The following is a 20,397-nucleotide window of genomic DNA, read 5'->3' on the forward strand; positions in this document are numbered from 1 at the left end:
CTTGTTCGGTTCTGTAAGAGAAGATAAAGGTGAATATAAGCTGCAGATTATACTGAGAGATTCCTATAGGAAGGTATCAGCACATCCCGGAGATGGACGATATAACCTTCCTCTATTGTAAGACGATCACAAGGCCTTCCTCATGGTATAGACTGCACTTCACGTATCAGGAGTCACATTGTATTCTACCTCAGCTGTGCTGATGATATACAAGGGCAGTTCAATAAGTACCCACCCATGTTTGACGACACAGGGCGTTCCTGAGGGAAGTTGGTGTTATCATCGTGTGCTGCCATCTATTAAACGACGGCAAAACAAATGGCAGACTGTTTGATAGGTTAGTTTGGATTTGGCAGCCATTTGAGTAAGACGTGTTTCGTGATTTTCAGTAAGATGGAAAAAGAGCAGTATCGTTCGGTAATTCACTTTTTGGTTTTGGATGGGAAAAAATGTGATGAGATAAAAGCAAAGTTGGATGATCACAGTTAGATATTGGTTCAACGAATTTAAACGTGGGTAAACATCCGTTTTTGATGGTTACCAAGGAAATCATTCAAAAAGTCCACAACATGATACTCGCTGATCGACAGTCGAAAATGCACAAAGTAGCAGAGGCCGTAGGGTTGTCGACTGGAACTGCAATGAATATTTTTCATGATAAGTTGGCGATGAAAAAATTGACGGCCCCATGGGTGCCGCGATTGCTCACTGTGGACAACAAGCGGATGCGACTGTTAACTTTGAAGCAGTGTTTGGAGCAATTTAAGCGAGATCCGAAGAAGTTTTTGCTTCGAGTTGTCACTGTTTGATGAAACCTGGATTTATCATTACACACCAGAAACTAAGCAACAATCAAAACAATGGATTTCTCCTGGTGAATCTGCTCCAAAGAAGGCGAAGATGGTTCCATCGTCCGGAAAGGTCATGGCGACGATATTTTGGGATGCGAACGGTGTCATCCTTATGGATTGTTTAGAAATAGGAAGAACGATCACTGGACAATACTAGAGTGAGTTAATGGACCACTTCCACAAAAAAAATTGAAGGAGACATGGCCGCATGTGGTGAAAAAGAAGGTGCTGTTTCACCATGATAACACAACAGCACATTCATCCCCCATATTCACCCGATCTGGCTCCCTGTGACTTTTTCTGGCTCGCAGGAAAAAATTTAGCTCAAACAAGGAAGTCAACGCCGAGACAGAGGCATATTTTGGAGAGTTCGAGTGTGTATCTTTCTAAAAGGGGACTATGTTGAAAAATAAAAAAAATAGTTTTTTAAAAAAAAAATGGTGTCTTCATGTCTAACACGGTTACTTATTGAACCGCCCTCGTATGTATAATGCGATACTATCACATACGTGTGCAGGACAGAGGTTTACACTGTGCATCTCCTCATTATTTCTCCCTTTAGAATCTGTTCACATGTTGCAGATTTTTCTAGCTGATTCTGCATCAAATCCTGGAACAAACCTCATTCATACACAATAGGGGCAGATTTACTTACCCGGCCCAATCGCGATCCAGCGGCGCGATCTCTGCGGTGGAGGCAGTTCCTCCGACGTCCACCAGGTGGCGCTGCTGCGCTGAAGTTCCCCGAAATTCGCTGAAATTCACCCGCCTATTCCTAGTGAAGGTAAGTGCAAGCTCCGCGACACTTTCTTTTTTTTAAAATGCAGCGTTTTTTTCCGAATACGTCGGGTTTTTCGTTTGGCCACGCCCCCGATTTCCGTTGCGTGCATGCCAGCGCCGATTTGCCAAAATCCGATCACGTCCGGCAAAATCCCGGGGCAATATAGGGAAAATCTGCGCAAATCGGAAATATTTGGGTAACACGTCGGGAAAACGCGAATCAGGCCCTTAGTAAATGACCCCCATTGGATTTTCCGGCTGCAGATATCAGGACAGTGGATTGTCCGCTATGTCTTGTATTGTTTTAAGATTAGTTTCATAAATTCTCCCCTTGTAACACATAAAATCTATAATGAATCTGCATCTTGTGAATGATCTCTTATATCCGGTGCCTGTATTACAGCTGCTGATCCTGATACAACCCGGGTCTCATCTCCTGGACCTTATGATGAGGTCCTTATGCTGCTTTGTGATCAGGAGACCCAGAGTCAGGATAAGATTTACAGCTGCAGGAGAGGAGTCCATAGACCATCACATTACTGATCCCCAGTCCTGACCTCCTCCATAGTCTTCCTCCTGTCATCCCTGCAGTGCGGACACAACTCACCCCACACAATGTGCAGTGGTTCTGTCAGGCTGCTGTGATCCACATAACAGGAGTAAGTGTCGCCCTCTTTAGGGAGTGCCGTCAGGATTGGGGAGGACGTGTGTGGTCTCATATGTGGGAACGTCATCCACCATGTTCTTCATCCACTTCACATCCACAGCTCGGGGATAAAATCCGTGCGCCAAACAGTGAAGCATCAGGATCCCATCATCGCTCTCCTGACCGGATACCTTCACCTTTGTCTGAACTGAGACGGGAAGAGGGGAAAATATATATAATTGACCCCTGTACTGTGCATAACACTTGGGAGACCCCTCCCCCCCCCCCTGTAATGTGTATAACAGTCGGGAGACCCCCCTGTACTGTGTATAACACTCGGGAGGCCCCCCTGTACTGTGCATAACACTAGGGAGATCCCCCTGTACTGTGTATAACACTCGGGAGGCCCCCCTGTACTGTGCATAACACTCGGGAGACCCCTCCCCCCCCCCCCTGTAATGTGTATAACACTCGGGAGACCCCTCTGTACTGTGTATAACACTCGGGAGGCCCCCCTTTACTATGCATAACACTCGGGAGACCCCTCCCCCCCCCTGTAATGTGTATAACACTTGGGAGACCCCCCTGTACTGTGTATAACACTCGGGAGGCCCCCCTGTACTGTGCATAACACTCGGGAGACCTCCCCTGTACTGTGTATAACACTTGGGAGACCCCCCCCTGTACTGTGTATAACACTCAGGACACCCCCCTGTACTGTGTATAACACTCGGGAGATTCCCCTGTACTGTATATAACACTCGGGAGACCCCCCTGTACTGTGTATAACACTTGGGATACCCCCGTGTACTGTGTATAACATTCAAGAGACCCTCCCTGTACTATGTATAACACTCAGGAGACTCCCCCTGTATTGTGTATAACACTCGGGAGACCCCCCCCCCTGTATTGTGTATAACACTAAGGCATAGCTCCCAACCGTCCCGATTTTGACAGGACTTTCCCATTTTTCTTACCTCTGCCCCGCGTCACGGGCAGCTATGAGATTGTTATGGATTTTCCCCCCAGGTCCCGCTGCTGTGTCCCCATAGTAAATACTTTGAGAGTCTGAACTCACAGTACAGAATGGCTTCTACAGACATCGGGAGGGAATCCTTTTCAGAGAAGTGTCGGGCTTAGCGGAGAGAGCAGGGACCACGTCATCAGCATCTGTCCATATATGGTCACTGCATCTCCTAGGGTTCCCCAGAGCAGACATCGGGAGGGAACCCTTTTCAGAGAAGTGTCGGGCTTAGCGGAGAGAGCAGGGACCACGTCATCAGCTCAGATCAGCATCTGTCCATATATGGTCACTGCATCTCCTAGGGTTCCCCAGAGCAGACATCGGGAGGGAACCCTTTTCAGAGAAGTGTCGGGCTTAGCGGAGAGAGCAGGGACCACGTCATCAGGTCAGATCAGCATCTGTCCATATATGGTCTCCAGGGATTCCCCAGACACAAGCTCTTTATTTAATTAAATTACATAAAGTTTTGCCCAGGCTGAGATTCAAACCTGGGACCCTCTGCACTGCAGACAGGAGCTTAACTAACTGAGCTATATGCCCAGTGATAAAGAACTGAGGATTTCTGGTAACTAAGACATGTTATCAGCTAGTGTTACATTGTGACACAGACTAATGCACTGATATATAGAGAGGGATCTTCTCAGAGATTATTATTGTAAGCATTGAGACTATTATTATTATTATTATTATTATTATACATTTTATTATTTTTATTATTATGGAGATGATTATTAATAATAGTAAAAATAATAATAATCATCTCAATAATAAAAATAATAATCATCTCCATAATAATAATAATAATAATAGTCTCAATAATTACAATAACCTCTGAGAAGATCCCTCCCTATATACCAAGGCAGTAAATCTGTGTCACAGTGTTTAGTTACCAAATTAGTTACCAATTAGTTACCAAAATTCTACGCCTTGTTAATCACTGAGATTATAACTCAGTTGGTTGGGGTACCGTGTCATTATTGTACATGGACACTGCAGGTTCTGGGTTCTAATCCCAATGAGGATAATTTTTTTTTTTTGTTGAGATGATTTTTATTATTATAATATGGCTAAAATTTGGGGCGTGGCCAGGGAGTGATTGGGGGTGTGGCTTTGGGGGATCGCCATTTTGTCCCTCTTCCCCTTTCACAAATGTTGGGAGGTATGCTAAGGAGACCCCCCTGTACTGTGTATAACACTCAGGAGACCCCACTGTACTGTGTATAACACGCGGGAGACCGCTCTGTACTGTGTATAACACTTGGAAGACCCCCCTTGTACTGTGTATAACACTCAGGAGACCCCCCCCCCCTGTACTGTGTATAACACTCGGGTGACCACCCTGTACTGTGTATAACACTCAGGAGACCCCCCTGTACTTTGTATAACACTTGGGAGACCCCCATGTACTGTGAATAACACTAAAGAGACCCCCCTGTACTGTATATAACACTCAGTAGACCCTGTGTACTGTGTATAATACTAAGGAGACCCCCCTGTACTGTATATAACACTAGGGAGACCCCCTGTACTGTGTATAACACTCAGGAGATCCCCCTGTACTGTGTATAACACTTGGGAGACCCCCCTGTACTGTGTATAACACTCAGGAGACCCCCCCTGTACTGTGTATAACACTAAGGAGACCCCGCTGTACTGTGTATAACACGCGGGAGACCCCTCTGTACTGTGTATAACACTTGGAAGACCCCCCATGTACTGTGTATAACACTCAGGAGACCCCGCCCCTGTACTGTGTATAACACTCGGGAGACACCGCAGTACTGTGTATAACACTCGGGAGATCCCCCTGTACTTTGTATAAAACTCGGGAGACCCTCCTGTACTGTGTATAACACTCAGGAGATCCCCCTGTACTGTGTATAACACTCGGGAGACCCCCCCTGTACTGTGTCTAACACTCGGGAGACCCCCCGTGTACTGTGTATAACGCTCGGGAGAACCCCCTGCACTGTGTATAACACTGGGGAAACCCCTGCACTGTGTATAACATTCGGGAGACCACCCTGTACTGTGTATAACACTCGGGAGACCACCCTGTACTGTGTATAACACTAAGGAGACCCCCCCTGTACTGTGTATAACACTCAGGAGACCTTCCCTGTACTGTGTATAACACTCAGGAGACCCCACCCTGTACTGTGTATAACACTCGGGAGACCCCTCTGTACTGTGTATAACACTCGGGAGACCCCCCTGTAGTATGTATAACATTCAAGAGACCTTCCCTGTACTGTGTATAACACTCAGGAGACCCCCCTGTGGGGGGGCCTCTTTCCTTCTGCCCCCTGGACCGAAGAGGCGAGAAGTCAGAGACCCCTCTGCAAATACCCAGCATGGCTTCCCTAGAAGAACAAGTAATCTAGCAAGCGGCCATGCAGGGTTCAGCCATGCTGGATACCCTCCTGCAGCGCCTTGCTGCGGGGTCGGTTCAAGAAGCGGACGTCCCTGATGAGGACACCCATCTCCTAGGACCGAATCCTCCTGCAGTGGCTTCCACCCTGGAGGGTACAGCCACCACCCCCGCCCGGCAGCCCGCCACCCTGTCACCACCACCCACCCAGTGCTCCTTACTTCCTCCACGGGAGCAGCTGGCACAAGATGGAGGACGTTCCCTGAGGAAGATCATCACCTGCACCAGCCAGGAAGCGCGGCCCGGGCCAGAAGAAGATGGCGTCGCCTGGACCACGTGGGACGCTGGCTGCACTGGAGGATCTTCGTGGGATCCCTGCTGTGAAGACCACAAGAGGTAAGTGGTTTGCATCCCCTGCCCTGCACCCCAAAAGCTGCTGCCCACTCCCCTGCCCTTCATCTCAGCAGTGCTGCCTGCTCCCCTGCCCTGCACCCCAACGCTGCTGCCCACTCCCCTGCTCTGCACCCCAACGCTGCTGCCTGCTCCCCTGCCCCGCTCCCCAGCGCTGCACCCCCGCTCCCCAGCGCTGCACCCCCGCTCCCCAGCGCTGCACCCCCGACCCCCGCGCCCAGCACCCGTCACATCACCTCCAGGCCGCGGCCTAAGTAGCATCCTGCACTGCAGCATGGCCTCCCGAGCACCCGACCAGTAGGCGACCCCTCCACCTCCGCGGCGCCCGCAATCCCGCCCCCACCCCACCGCTCACCTTACCTCCGGAGCCTGCGGCCCTCACATCCGGCCACGCTCCGGTTCGGGCCTTTCACAAGCCCGGGCGCCCTCCTCTCCAGCGATTCTCCTCCTGCTCCCTGCTCATGCGGGGCCGGCCTTCCCCCAGCCATACAGCAACTCACCAGACCCCCTCTCGCCGTGCGGTAGGCTTCAGGCCTACTCGGCGCCTAGGCCCGGGCCTTCCGGTAGGCCTCGGGCCTATACTCCCTCAAACCCCGGGCACGCCACCAGGCTTCGGGCCTATACCATATGCAACCCCGGGCCCGCTACCAGACCTCGGTCCTTCCCTGCAGTCGGCCGAAGGCCTCGGGCCTACTCCCCAGCCAGCCCCAGGCCCCATCCCAGGCCTCGGGCCTACTCCCCAGCCAGCCCCAGGCCCCATCCCAGGCCTCGGGCCTACTCCCCAGCCAGCTCCAGGCCCCATCCCAGGCCTCGGGCCTACCCCTCAGCCAGCCCCAGGCCCCATCCCATGCCTCGGGCCTACTCCCCAGCCAGCCCCAGGCCCCATCCCATGCCTCGGGCCTACTCCCCAGCCAGCCCCAGGCCTCGGGCCTACTCCCCAGGCCCGACCGCCCCCCCCCCCCCGGCTCAGCCAACACTGCAGCTCTGGATCCCTGGGCAGCTCCCCTTCCCTCCTCCCCTCCTATTCCCCGAGTCCTCTCTGCATACCCTTGATGCGACCTACGGTGCACCACAGACACAGGAGCCACAGATCCTCGTACTACAAGCAGCAACGTCACTCCCAGAGGCCATACCGCAGGTGGGCTGCCGATACTGGCTCTGAGCTCCTCTCGCCAGACCGCAGCTGCCATCATCATCACGGAGGACGCCGCAGACACTACAACAGCCCATCGTCACCGGGTTCCAGTGGCCGCGAGGCGGCGCACTCACACACCCGCACCCGTCACCGAGACTCTCCAACAACGCCGCAGAGACTCCCCTCCCCGCCTGACCAAGCGCTCCAGGCGGACATCAGAGCATCCAACAACTCACCAGGAATCCGAAACTCATCTACAGCCACCGCAGTCCCAGAGGTCATCCCGCCATGGCAGCCAAGGCTCTCAAGCTCCACCTCACTGTTCTGACATCGTCAAGCAACCACCTCAACGCATCACTTCAGCTTCAGAACATCACCAACCATCTGAACAGGACAAAGCACAGTCTTCTCATCAGGACACGTCAGCTCCACCAGCGAAGACTTCAGCCGGTGAGTTCAGTGGCCTCCCCTCGTGGTCAGCCATTACCTCCTCACACAAGAACACAGAGGTCATCACGTCCATTATCTCATCACACAAGAACACAGAGGTCATCACACAAGAACAGAGGTCTTCACGTCCATTATCTCATCACACAAGAACACAGAGGTCATCACACAAGAACAGAGGTCTTCACGTCCATTATCTCATCACACAAGAACACAGAGGTCATCACGTCCATTATCTCATCACACAAGAACACAGAGGTCATCACACAAGAACAGAGGTCTTCACGTCCATTAGATCACTACTCACACAATTAGAAGGCAGTCAGGATACACCTGTGGGCTTAGGGAATTTGGCTAACGCAGGACAGGGTAACACATTTAGGGACTGCCAGTGGCCGGGGCTGCGCGATCCTCCTTCCAGGAGCCGGGTCCGTCCCGGCTGTAACACACTGAGCATGCGCAGCATCTCATCTGTATTACATTGTGGGAGGTGTAGAATAGCTTGAACAAGCGATCAGTGGATCGCTTGATCAGGCTTACCTGTAAAAGTAATAAAAAAAAAAATAAATACATTTTTAATAAAAAGAATTAAGTGAATAAAGTTTAAGTCGGAAACCAAAATTGACAATTTTCTTTCACCCATACATTCGAGAGTTAATAAAGTCTCATCCCCATACATTCAAGAGTTAATAAAATACCATCAATAAGCTAATGACCCACTAACATGAAGCACAGAAGTTATAGCTCAGTTGGTTGAGGCGCTGTGTCATTATTGTTTATGGACACTGCGGGTTCTAGGTTCAAATCCCAGTTTGAATAATTTTTTATTTAGTAAAGTGCATCGCATGTCGCAATAAATAAGCCCTTATATGTCCAAATTGCCAAAAAATAAAAATTAAATAAATAAATGAAAATAAAGTTGTATAGCCAATAAAAAGTACAGTGCATAATCTGCTGTGAATGGCGCAGCTTCCCTTCGATGCCCTGGCGTGTGCCCGTACAGCAGTCACCACCTCATATGGGGGATTGTTATACGCGGGAGAGATTGGGTATCAAATTTTGTGGAGCGTTTTGGTATTTTATCCACTGAGAATTTGTACATTTTTGAAAGACACATTCATTTAGCCAAAAATATGTACTTTCACAATGTATCCGATTTTTGTTTTAACCCCTGTAAAACATTTAAGGATTAACAAACGTCATAAAAGTTGTTTCACATACACTGAGGGGTGTAGTTTCTATAATGGGATAATTTATGGGATTTTACTTTTATTTAGGCCTCTCAAAGTGACTTGAAACCAGAGCAGGTCCCTCAGGTTTTTTATCCTACAAAAATAGTATGCATAAAAAAACCACGGAGAAATAAAATAGACATTCGGTGAATGTTAGTTATTAAGTATTTTTGCGGTGATGACTGTGTATGGTAAAAGTAGAACATTTTGAAGTTCGAAAATCGAGAATTTTTCCAAATTTTCACCAAATATCTGATTTTCTCATAAATAAATGCAAAACATAACACCAAAATTTTTCAACTAACATGAAGTACAAAGTGTCACGAGAAAAATATTTTAAAATCCCTTGCATATGTTAAAGCTTCCAAGTTATAACCACTTATAGTGACACAGGGCAGATTTCAAAAACTGGCCCGTGTCAGGGAGATGAAAAGTGGCTTTGGCGTTAAGGGGTTAATGTCAGTGAAGGATAATCCTGGGCAGCACAAAAGGCACTTCTCCCCCCATCCACTGCATCAGGTTAGCCACCAGCCCACCGTAATGTTGGTTAAATGCGGTAGTTTAATTTCGTTCAATCCAGTATTAGCACTGGAGAAGGTCGGGAAAGAGGTTTCCCCGGGTAGGATGGCCGGTCCCTTATAGAACCGCCAGGCTTAGTTCCCAAAAGGAGCCCGGAATGTTCAGATTAATCGACCACCTGTCTTTTCCCAAGGGTCCATCGGTCAATGACGCTATATAGATGGAGGTTGTGGCGGTTACGTTCGTCTCCTTTAATAGGGCGGTCGACTTAGTGCAGAGAAAGATGGAAGTGTCCAAAACTTTCCATAACTAGTTGCGATCTTTTGCGGTTTTGGTCCCCGGTTTTGGGTAAATGCAGCAACTTAAAGTCGGTAAAGGATAATCCTGGGTTGCGTAAAAGGCACAGCTCACCCCGGATAACTAGTCCCTTGAAGGAAGTCTTGTGGGTTTTGCAGGTATGTCTTCGAGTAGTTAATGGGTCAGGCATCCTATTCACAGCTGCCTTAAGGAGAGCAAGGAAAGTCCCGATTATCAAAAATACATGGTGTCCCCGGGTGGAGTGCTGTATAGGCATGAGACAGTGGCGTAACTAGGAATGAGTGGGCCCCATAGCAAATTTTTGGCTGGGGCCCCCTCCAACCATAGGTCCTCAGTGTTACATTTCCACTATCTTTTTCTATAATGGAGGGTAATAACAGACACTGGCAGTAGATGAAGCTCTGCAGAAGGTTTCCTTACATCCCGTCTACTGTATTAATAGCTGTAATAATAATGCCGGTTGCTGCTCATGTTTTTCTGTTATAAGTAATGGTAACAGTTCTGGCACTGGGGGAGGGGCTTCTATTTACTGCCGGTCTCTGTTATTCTCCATAATGGAAGAAGATATTGGAACCCCTTGATAGTGGTGAGAACCATCAGTATGGCCGCTCCCACTCAGTACCAGTGTATGGGCCATGTGTCCTCATCGCCGATTAGTCAGGAGGTTTAACCCTTACACTGCTTGTCTGAGTAGCCATTAGCTGCAAGAAAGTAGGGTAAGAATTAAATCTCTGGACTTCTTGCTTCATTTTACTAAAGTCACTAAGAAGCAGGAACAGGAGCAGCAGAACCTTCCGATACATGCGCCACCTGCTGCAGAACCTCCCGATACACGAGCCATCCGCTGCAGAACCTTCCGATACACGAGCCAACTGCCGCTTGCGGAACATTATTATACACAACTCAGATAGAATAATGTCACCTAAAGGGGCTGTTACTGCTTAGTCTGAACGTGCGCCACATTTATTACTGACTGCGTCACATTTATTACTGACTGCATCACATTTATTACTGACTGCTCCACATTTATTACTGACTGCTCCACATTTATTACTGACTGCATCACATTTATTACTGACTGCATCACATTTATTACTGACTGCATCACATTTTTACTGACTGCATCACATTTATCACTGACTGCACCACATTTATCACTGACTGCATCACATTTATTACTGACTGCATCACATTTTTACTGACTGCATCACATTTATCACTGACTGCATCACATTTATCACTGACTGCGTCACATTTATCACTGACTGCGTCACATTTATTACTGACTGCACCACATTTATCACTGACTGCACCACATTTATTACTGACTGCACCACATTTATTACTGACTGCACCACATTTATTACTGACTGCATCACATTTATTACTGACTGCATCACATTTATTACTGACTGCTCCACAACAGCTGCTGCAGAACATCATATTACTGTAGAATTTCAGTGGTGGGGGAAGATATGAGGGGATGATGCAGAGGGGTCTGTAAGGGACACTTAGGAGCTTCTTAGCTGCTCCTGCACACAGGACACTAAGGGGTTAAGGCAGAGTGTGAGGAGACCCTGGGGGAAGGGAGGACTTATCTCTGGATGATTCCCGGCTGCTATGGAGGCGGCTACTGTGACTTCTGCTGCTTCTTCAGGTGCTGACATCTCTCAAGTTGAGTCTCCCGCACTGCTGAGGTGCAGAGCAGGGATTGGCTGCAGCCAGTCTCCTCCCCTCCCTCTCTCCCTCTTGATAGCAGGATCCTCCGTGCAGGCTACACGGAGCAGATGGCTGGTGCCCGCCCCTAAATCCAGCCCTGTATCTCAGTACCGGAGCGCTGCCCATTACAGGGGCGTAACTACAGCCAAGAGGAGCCCAGGACACACAGCCGAGTACGGGCCCATGACCCTGCCGGGCCCCGTAGCAACTGCTATGTCTGCTACGGCTGTAGTTACGCCCCAGGCATGAGAATCTGCAGGGGATAACCGCCATCTCTTATTATGCGACGGGGTCCATCTCAATTCCATTGAGGTGAATATTTTCGAATATTTTCCTTCTCGGCCTGCAGGAGCAGGCTGAGAAGGCCATGGCCTTGGTCCGTGTGGGGGGTCGCAGCCGGTGGTAGGAGGGAGGAGGCTGCTCCGTGGCGGAAGTTACACAGTCCCTAAGGCGCTGGAAGATGCCCACATGCCGGCTGCAGGGCCGCAGCCGCCATTTCGGGCGAAGTTGGTTCTCAAGATTTTGAAGATGCCAAGCGGGCCTAGCAAGTTGGGAAATGTTTTAATTTATAACGTTATTTAATAATTTATCTTAGTTGTTAATAAACGCTGTGGCCTTCCCACATTACCCAAACATTTAGTTTCCCGGTCTGTTTATGGGTGGTTAGTCTAGGTACACGGTCAAGTACCAGACGGTTGGGTGGTTAGTCTAGGTACACGGTCAAGTACCAGACGGTTGGGTGGTCAGTCTAGGTACACGGTCAAGTACCAGGCGGTTGGGTGGTTAGTCTAGGTACACGGTCAAGTACCAGGCGGTTGGGTGGTTAGTCTAGGTACACGGTCAAGTACCAGGCGGTTGGGTGGTTAGTCTAGGTACACGGTCAAGTACCAAACAGATGGAAGGTTTATCAAAGTACAAGGTCAAGTTCCAAACGGTTGGATGGTTTATCAAAGTACAAGGTCAAGTACCAAACGGTTGGATGGTTTATCAAAGTACAAGGTCAAGTTCCAAACGATTGGATGGTTTATCAAAGTACAAGGTCAAGTACCAAACGGTTGGATGGTTTATCAAAGTACAAGGTCAAGTACCAAACGGTTGGATGGTTTATCAAAGTACAAGGTCAAGTACCAGACGGTTGGATGGTTTATAAAAGTACAAGGTCAAGTACCAAATGGTTGGATGGTTTATTAAGGTACAGGGGCAAGTACCAAATGTAAGGTTTGGGTTTGTTAATCCCTACAGTCCCCTCTGTACTGTGTATAACACTAAGGAGACCCCCCTGTACTGTGTATAACACGAAGGAGACCCACCCCTGTACTGTGTGTAACACTAGGGACACCCCCAGTACTGTGTATAACACTAGGGAGACCCCCTGTACTGTGCATAACACTCAGGAGACCCCCCTGTACGGTGTATAACACTCAGGAGACCCCCCTGTACTGTGTTTAACATTCACGAGACCCCCAAGTACGATGAATAACACTCAGTAGACCCCATGTACTGTGTATAACACCAAGGAGACCCCCCTGTACTGTGTATAACACGAAGTAGACCCCGCTGTACTGTGTATAACACTAGGGACTGTGTACCCTGTATAACCCTGTACTGTGTATAACACTAAGGAGAAGGAGACCTCCCCTGTACTGTGTATAACACTCAGGAGACCCCACTGTACTGTGTTTAACATTCACGAGACCCCCCTGTACTGTGTATAACACTCAGGAGACCCCCCTGTACTGTGTATAACACTCAGGAGACCCCCCTGTACTGTGTATAACACTCAGGAGACCCCCCTGTACTGTGTGTAACACTAAGGAGACCCCGCTCTACTGTGTATAACACTCAGGAGACCTCCTCTGTACTGTGTATAACACCCGGGAGACCCCCCTGTACTGTGAATAACACTAAGGAGACCCCCCTGTACTGTGTATAACACTAAGGAGACCCCCCTGTTCTGTGTATAACACTAAGGAGACCCCCCTGTACTGTGTATAACACTCAGGAGACCCCCCTGTACTGTGTGTAACACTAAGGAGACCACCGCTGTACTGTGTATAACACTAAGGAGACCCCCCTGTACTGTGTATAACACTAAGGAGACCCCCCTGTACTGTGTATAACACTAAGGAGACCCCCCTGTACTGTGTATAACACTAAGGAGACCCCCCTGTACTGTGTATAAAACTAAGGAGACGCCCCTGTACTGTGTATAACACTAAGGAGACCCCCCTGTACTGTGTATAACACTAAGGAGACCCCCCTATACTGTGTATAACACTAAGGAGACCCCCCTGTACTGTGTGGAACAATAAGGAGACCCCGCTCTACTGTGTATTACACTTGGGAGACCCCCCTGTACTGTGTATAACACTCGGGAGATCCCCCCCCCCCTGTACTGTGTATAACACTCGGGAGACCCCCCTGTACTGTGTATAACATTCGAGAGACCACCTCTGTACTGTGTATAACACTCGGGAGACCCCCCTGTACTGTGTATAACACTCGGGAGACCCCCTGCTATACTGTGTATAACACTCGGGAGACCCCCCCCCCTATACTGTGTATAACACTCGGGAGACCCCCCTATACTGTGTATAACACTCAGGAGACCCCGGTACTGTGTATAACAATATGAAGACCCCCCTGTACTGTGCATAACACTCGGGAGACCTCCCCTGTACTGTGTATAACACTTGGGAGACCCCCCCTGTACTGTGTATAACACTTGGGAGACCCCCCTGTACTGTGTATAACACTCACGAGACCCCCCTATACTGTGTATAACACTAAAGAGACCCCCCTGTACAGTGTATAACACTCGGGAGACACCCCAGTACTGTGTATAACACTCGGGAGACCCCCCGTGTACTGTGTATAACACTCGGGAGACCCTCCTGTACTTTGTATAACACTCGGGAGATCCCCCTGTACTGTGTATAACACTCAGGAGACCTCCTCTGTACTGTGTATAACACTCGGGAGACCCCCCTGTACTGTGTATAACACTTAGGAGACCCCCCTGTACTGTGGATAACGCTCGGGAGAATCCCCTGTACTGTATATAACACTGGGGAGACCCCCTGTACTGTGTATAACACTGGAGAGACCCCCCTGCACTGTGTATAACACTGGGGAGACCCCCCTGCACTAAGTATAACACTGGGGAGACCCCCCTGCACTGTGTATAACACTGGGGAGACCCCCTGTACTGTGTATAACACTCGGGAGACCCCCCCCCCCTATAATGTGTATAACACTCGGGAGACCTCCCTGTACTGTGTATAACAATAAGGAGACAACCCCCCCCCCCCTTGTACTGTGTATAACACTCAGGAGACCCCCTGTACTGTGTATAACATTCAGGTGACCACCCTGTACTGTGTATAACACTCGGGAGACCCCCCTGTACTGTTTATAACACCTAGGAGATCCCCCTGTACTGTTTATAACACCCAGGAGACCCCCCTGTACTGTGTATAACACTCGGGAGACCACTGTACTATGTATAACACTCGGGAGACCCCCCGTACTGTGTATAACACTCGGGAGACCCCCCGTACTGTGTATAACACTCGGGAGACCCCCCGTACTGTGTATGTATAGAAAAGGTGGACAAGGAGAGACCAGAAAGTGACTTTTAGTGGAGCCTATCATGGATCCAGTACAGTAGACCATAGAGTCTCCTGACACTGACATAATCCGTTAGGATAATCTTTACTTCTGTTACAGCAGAATTATGGTCAAAAGTCAAAAACCTCAGTACAAAGGTTTGTGTAGATGTTCAAGTTCTTCTTATCTTCAGAACATCCATCATGATCTTCATTGTCATAGACATCCAGCTCTGACACCAGGGGCGGGAGGACGCGTCTATTGGCCTAATGAAAGAACAAAGATATATCACTTCATACATCCTCATCAAGTGGCTGCTACATGTCTACAAGACTGGACCCATCCTGGAATGATCCATATCTAAATGTCCGTAGCAGTGATGATGCCACATGGACATCGGCCTAGATGGGAATATCTTCTGGACTGTTCACTAGTATAGAAGTGATAGGTTTTCATCTATGTGGCAGAGTATAGACTATCAGGACTTACAGGTTCAGTAGGTTACAGGTTGTCTTGGTCAAAATTCAAGAAGAACTTCTTATCCTTGGGGACGAAGTGCAGAGTAGTCAGGACAGGTCAAGAATGAAAGCTGCAAAAAGAAATCTCTGGATTATCTTCACTGGAAAGTCTCACATTAGGTCATATAATCCAATGCAAAAGCCAAAAATCAGTCAGTTTATGTTATAAATATATTTTTGAGCTCCCATAATGCACTTATCCAAGCTAAGAAGAAAACTGCAGTAGCATCAACTTAGCTCTAGACATGTAATAGTAAAATAGTATGTGATATCGGGACAAGAGAAGTCACTGGACAAGTTCTGAAGACTCCGATCTGCAGAATCTCAGATCTCCTTGATGTTGTCCTTGTCACAATGTAATGATGTGCGTTCCACCTACCTCAGAACTCATCCTCATTGACCTGGGTTGAAGCGTCTACCATAAAGGAATGGTCCTTGGGTTTCACATGGATCAAGGTGACTTTTGGCCCAAGGCTGAGCTCTTCCTCTGTGACTTGGCATCCGAAGTCCTTGGTGCTCGGTCTGTTGGGAGCTGGCGTGGAAGGAGTCACCTCCACTGATTCCCGGCACTACAGAGGAAACATAAGAGAAAGCTGATGACGATGTGTGTATCACAAGTCCAGTCACTTGTGAATGAGATCCTGAGATACACGACATGTATCACCAGGCTGAGATACATGTCCTAGACTGAGATCTCCTCACCATGCAGAAGAGGCTCCTCAGTCTCTTTCTCCATCTTGATCCAGTAGATCTTCTTTTCTCTGGTTCATCCTGTTGAGAATTTGGATACACAGAAATTTAGAGTGAAAGAAAGCAAATGAATCCTCCATTCAACTATAAACATGGGTCCAGATTTACTATGGAAAAGCACCAAAACTAGTACACACAGCGGACACCACACACTAAATGTGTAAATCATGTACTTGATAACACGCTAGACACTATATAGTAATGGCCTCCTTACCGATCTAACAATCCAGCAGGGCTCAGGTGACTCTGGCATCAGGTCTCCTGGTCCATCCTGTGCAGCAGCAAAATTATAGAACCCAGGAGAAGGACCTGGCTGTGGGACATAAAAATAGAAACATTACTTTCAGATCAATGACATCTTATTGATAAGATGTCATGGAGGAGGTGAACCCCAGATAACCCCAATATCACATGTTATGTATAATGTGGTGATGGCTGATGACGTCTCTAGAATTATTTACCCCGTCCTTGTAGGATTTAATCCATGTGTGTTCAGCATCCGGCTCCAGTGCCCTGCGGGACAGAACTTGGACATGGGTGCGCCCAGTAAGATTATCCTATAGGGGAGAGAGAAGAACAGAATTTCGGGTCAGTGAAATTATTTGTGGTTCCACATGATGGAGACGTCTCCAGAAGGAATCATGCAAAGTAACCATAGACCTTCAGGAGCGGAGATGGTGGAGACCACTAGTGGAGTATAGGAGGACATTGGTGGAAAGAGACATTGATATAACCAGAAATGAGTAAAAATGTAGTAGACGGCTCAAAATCACATCGTTTATCTCTCAGAGCATTATGGGTAATACCAGGCTGTATACTGCAGTGATAGTGATGACATCACGCTAGAACCTGGGTAAATGGAGAAAGTTTCTATTGCTTTGGTATCCAGTATACACATCCGCCACTCTCTTCTATTCCGGGAGTTACTCATATATCAGTATATCAACTTCTCATAGGACAGCGAAATATATTTCAGCCTATAGTAAAGACATTTGAATAATAGTGTCCAGGTGGTGACCTCATACCTGTCATATACATCCATAGGTCCAAGTTAGCCTGACATATGCCAAACTATGTCCCATTGTTATAAATAAGGCAGTTATACATGAGCTGTTTGTAGTAGTGTTACCCATATTAACCAATCACAGCCCTGCTTTCATTTTATTAGCTGCTCGATATGAATGAAAGCTGAGCTGTGATTGGCTGCTTCAGTTATAATACATGGCTATATAGATAGATATCACCGGGAGACTCTATGTATAGTAAGATCTCAGCTTCACATTCACCAGCTCTGAGAAGGAGAGACAGCACTGAACATGGGAAAAAATGAAGTAAAAAAATGTGCTAAATTTTGATAACTGAATTGTTGATTTGTTAAAAAATCGGCGCCATTTTACTATACAATAAATTCTACTGATCTTTTTTTTCATTTAAGACCCCGTCCACTTGTCTAGTTGCTGTTCATATTTGACAAGTGGAGAAAGGAGTTGCAGTTTTTGATGCTAATTTGTGGCACATGAGATTTTAGGACTTTTTGGTTCAATTCATAGAAAAACTGAATTAATTAGTGAGATCCTAATATTAAATCTGCCATCAAATTCCATCCTGATAAACCAGGATCAATTACTCATACACATATGTGTTATCCATAGACTCCTTCCTTCTAAAATCAACCTTTATATTTCTGCTGATGAGCCAGAAGCGATCTGGGGGGGGTATTACCAGTGTCCCTCTGTGCTGTAACTTCACAGACCGTTAACCAGTCTCCTCCCCAGGTGGGAATTGCTGGGGGAGAAGGAGGTGGGGAAGACAGTGTAATAGTCTGTGAAGCTGCAGCACAGAGAGTCTCTGGTAACAACCCCAAGAGTTCTATAGGCTCATTGGCATAATTGTAAAACTTGAATTTAGAAGGAAGGAGGCCATAGATAACAAATATAAGACGATTGCCACAGTCACGGTGCCTGGATCTAACGTACAGCGGACACCAGGTAACTATTACACCTAAATTTGTAAATCATGTACTTGATAACACGCTCTAGTTTATCTTGCACTTTCTTTTAGAGAATATTAGTAAATCTGCCCCATTGTCTATAAGTCGTGTGTGGATCATAGAGGAGAAGAGACATTACCGTGATGATGCAGTCCAAGTCTAGCGGCTGTTTTTCTGCACTATGCTCAGGAGCCGGATCCAGGGATAGGAAATTCTCCTGTCAATACATATTAATTGTCAAATTCAAATCATTTTCCCTCAATTCATCATGACATCCATCATCATCATCAATAGCATCAGCAGCAGTTATGTGACATGGTGAGTCCATGTCTATATAGTAATGGCCTCCTTACCGATCTAACAACCCAGCAGGGCTCAGGTGACTCCGGCATCAGGTATCCTGGTCCATCCTGTACAGCAGCAGCCAAATTATAGAAGGCTGGAGAAGGACCTAGCTGTGGGACATAAAAATAGAAACATTACTTTCAGATCAATGACATCTTATTGATAAGATGTCACGGAGGAGGTGAACCCCAGATAACCCCAATATCACATGTTATGTATAATGTGGTGATGGCTGATGATGTCTTTAGAATTATTTACCCCGTCGTTGTATGATTTTATCCAAACGCGCTTAGCCTCCGGCTCCAGTGCCCTGCGGGACAGAACTTGGACACGGGTGCGCCCAGTAAGTTTATCCTATAGGGGAGAGAGAAGAACAGAATTTCGGGTCAGTGAAATTATTTATGGTTCCACATGATGGAGACGTCTCCAGAAGTTATCATGCAAAGTAACCATAGACCTTCAGGAGATGGTGGAGACCACCAGTGGAGTATAGGAGGACATTGGTGGAAAGAGACATTGATATAACCAGAAATGAGTAAAGATGTAGTAAACGGTTCTAGAACATCTTCAATATCACATAGTCTATCTCTCAGAGCATTATGGGTAATACCAGGCTGTATACAGCAGTGATAGAGAAAGTAAATGGAGAAAGATTCTATTGCTATGGTAACCAGTACACACATCCGCCATCTTTCTTTTAGAGTAAATTATACAATTTTTGCAATTTCTTCACATAAAGTTTATAATTTTAAACTGTTATCAGCAAGGGGAGTGTAACAATGAGTCTGGGGGTGACATATTATAACTCGTGCACAGTAGATACAGGGTTTAAATCTTCCCCTCACCCTCCCAGAGACCTCAATGTCACCCTAATGACAGATCTAGGACCTCAGTATAACCAGGAATGGGTGGAGGGGACATCAGGACCTGGACATAATGCCACCATGTTTTATAAATATTTCCTTTAGGGACAGGGGTTTGGGGGTAAATCTTCTTCCTGCTCCTCTGGACACACAGCGCTATCAATAATGTCCCAAATGTAGAACAGAAACCAAAAAATGAGAGCAGATATTCCCTAGGATCAGTGTCGGACTGTCCCACCAGAGGATCGGAGGATCCTCCGGCGGGCCCAGGCTCCAATGTTATACTGGATTACATAGATACAATAGAAGACAACTAAATTTGGAAGCTGGAAGGGTCTTTTTTTTGTTGAATGTGAAGAGGGTCCTCCAGAATAATGTTATCTGGTGGGCCCAAGGAGCCCCAGTTTGACACCCCCCAGGATTCCCCTTATCTACATTACAATCCGGCCGTTTACTTCCTGATGTCTAAATTTCACCACTAACAATAATCCTGATATCCGTCAGTAAATAAAGTCTACTTACAAAAAATCTTTCCATCATTCGTCAGTAAAATAGCAACAAAATCTCCTCTTCACTCTCCGCTCCTCTACTATACAACCCTCAGAGAATTATGGGTACAGAGCGCGAGTTATATAGCAGTGTTGACATCACAGCGGGTATGACATCATGTCTAGAACTCAGTTGAATGGGGAGGATTCTGATTCCATGGCAACCCAGTACAGGGAGTGGCCATCTTGTATAATAAATGATGGAGACATGATAAATGTATATTAAATATGGCAAATTTAACCCTTTTGACTCTCTTCTATTCCGGGAGTTACTCATATATCAGTATATCAACTTCTTATAGGAGAGCCAAAAATATTTCT

General features: G+C 47.2%; 1 protein-coding gene across 1 annotated transcript; it reads right to left on the minus strand.

Annotated features, from left to right (window-relative positions):
* Positions 1-15,082: 15,082 nt before the first annotated feature.
* Positions 15,083-20,123, minus strand: LOC140066076 (uncharacterized). Its single transcript, XM_072113628.1, has 10 exons — positions 20,051-20,123; positions 18,924-19,019; positions 18,674-18,775; positions 18,460-18,537; positions 16,792-16,887; positions 16,545-16,643; positions 16,283-16,351; positions 15,960-16,149; positions 15,552-15,651; positions 15,083-15,328 (listed from the first exon to the last, which is right to left on the minus strand). The coding sequence occupies exons 1-8, from the start codon at positions 20,066-20,068 to the stop codon at positions 15,961-15,963; spliced, it is 747 nt and encodes a 248-aa protein (XP_071969729.1). The 5' UTR covers positions 20,069-20,123; the 3' UTR covers positions 15,083-15,328; positions 15,552-15,651; position 15,960.
* Positions 20,124-20,397: the final 274 nt, after the last annotated feature.

This window comes from Engystomops pustulosus, chromosome 6, assembly GCF_040894005.1.
Source record: "Engystomops pustulosus chromosome 6, aEngPut4.maternal, whole genome shotgun sequence".
Classification (NCBI taxonomy): domain Eukaryota; kingdom Metazoa; phylum Chordata; class Amphibia; order Anura; family Leptodactylidae; genus Engystomops; species Engystomops pustulosus.

Bases quoted from the DNA above. Each gene is read 5' to 3' on its own strand.
- LOC140066076 (XM_072113628.1), bottom strand. The intron at 16,888-18,459 runs GTAATGTCTCTT...TCTCCCCTATAG, and splicing joins ACTTGGACTGCATCATCACG to GATAATCTTACTGGGCGCAC. The intron at 16,644-16,791 runs GTAAATAATTCT...TATGTCCCACAG, and splicing joins TTAAATCCTACAAGGACGGG to CCAGGTCCTTCTCCTGGGTT.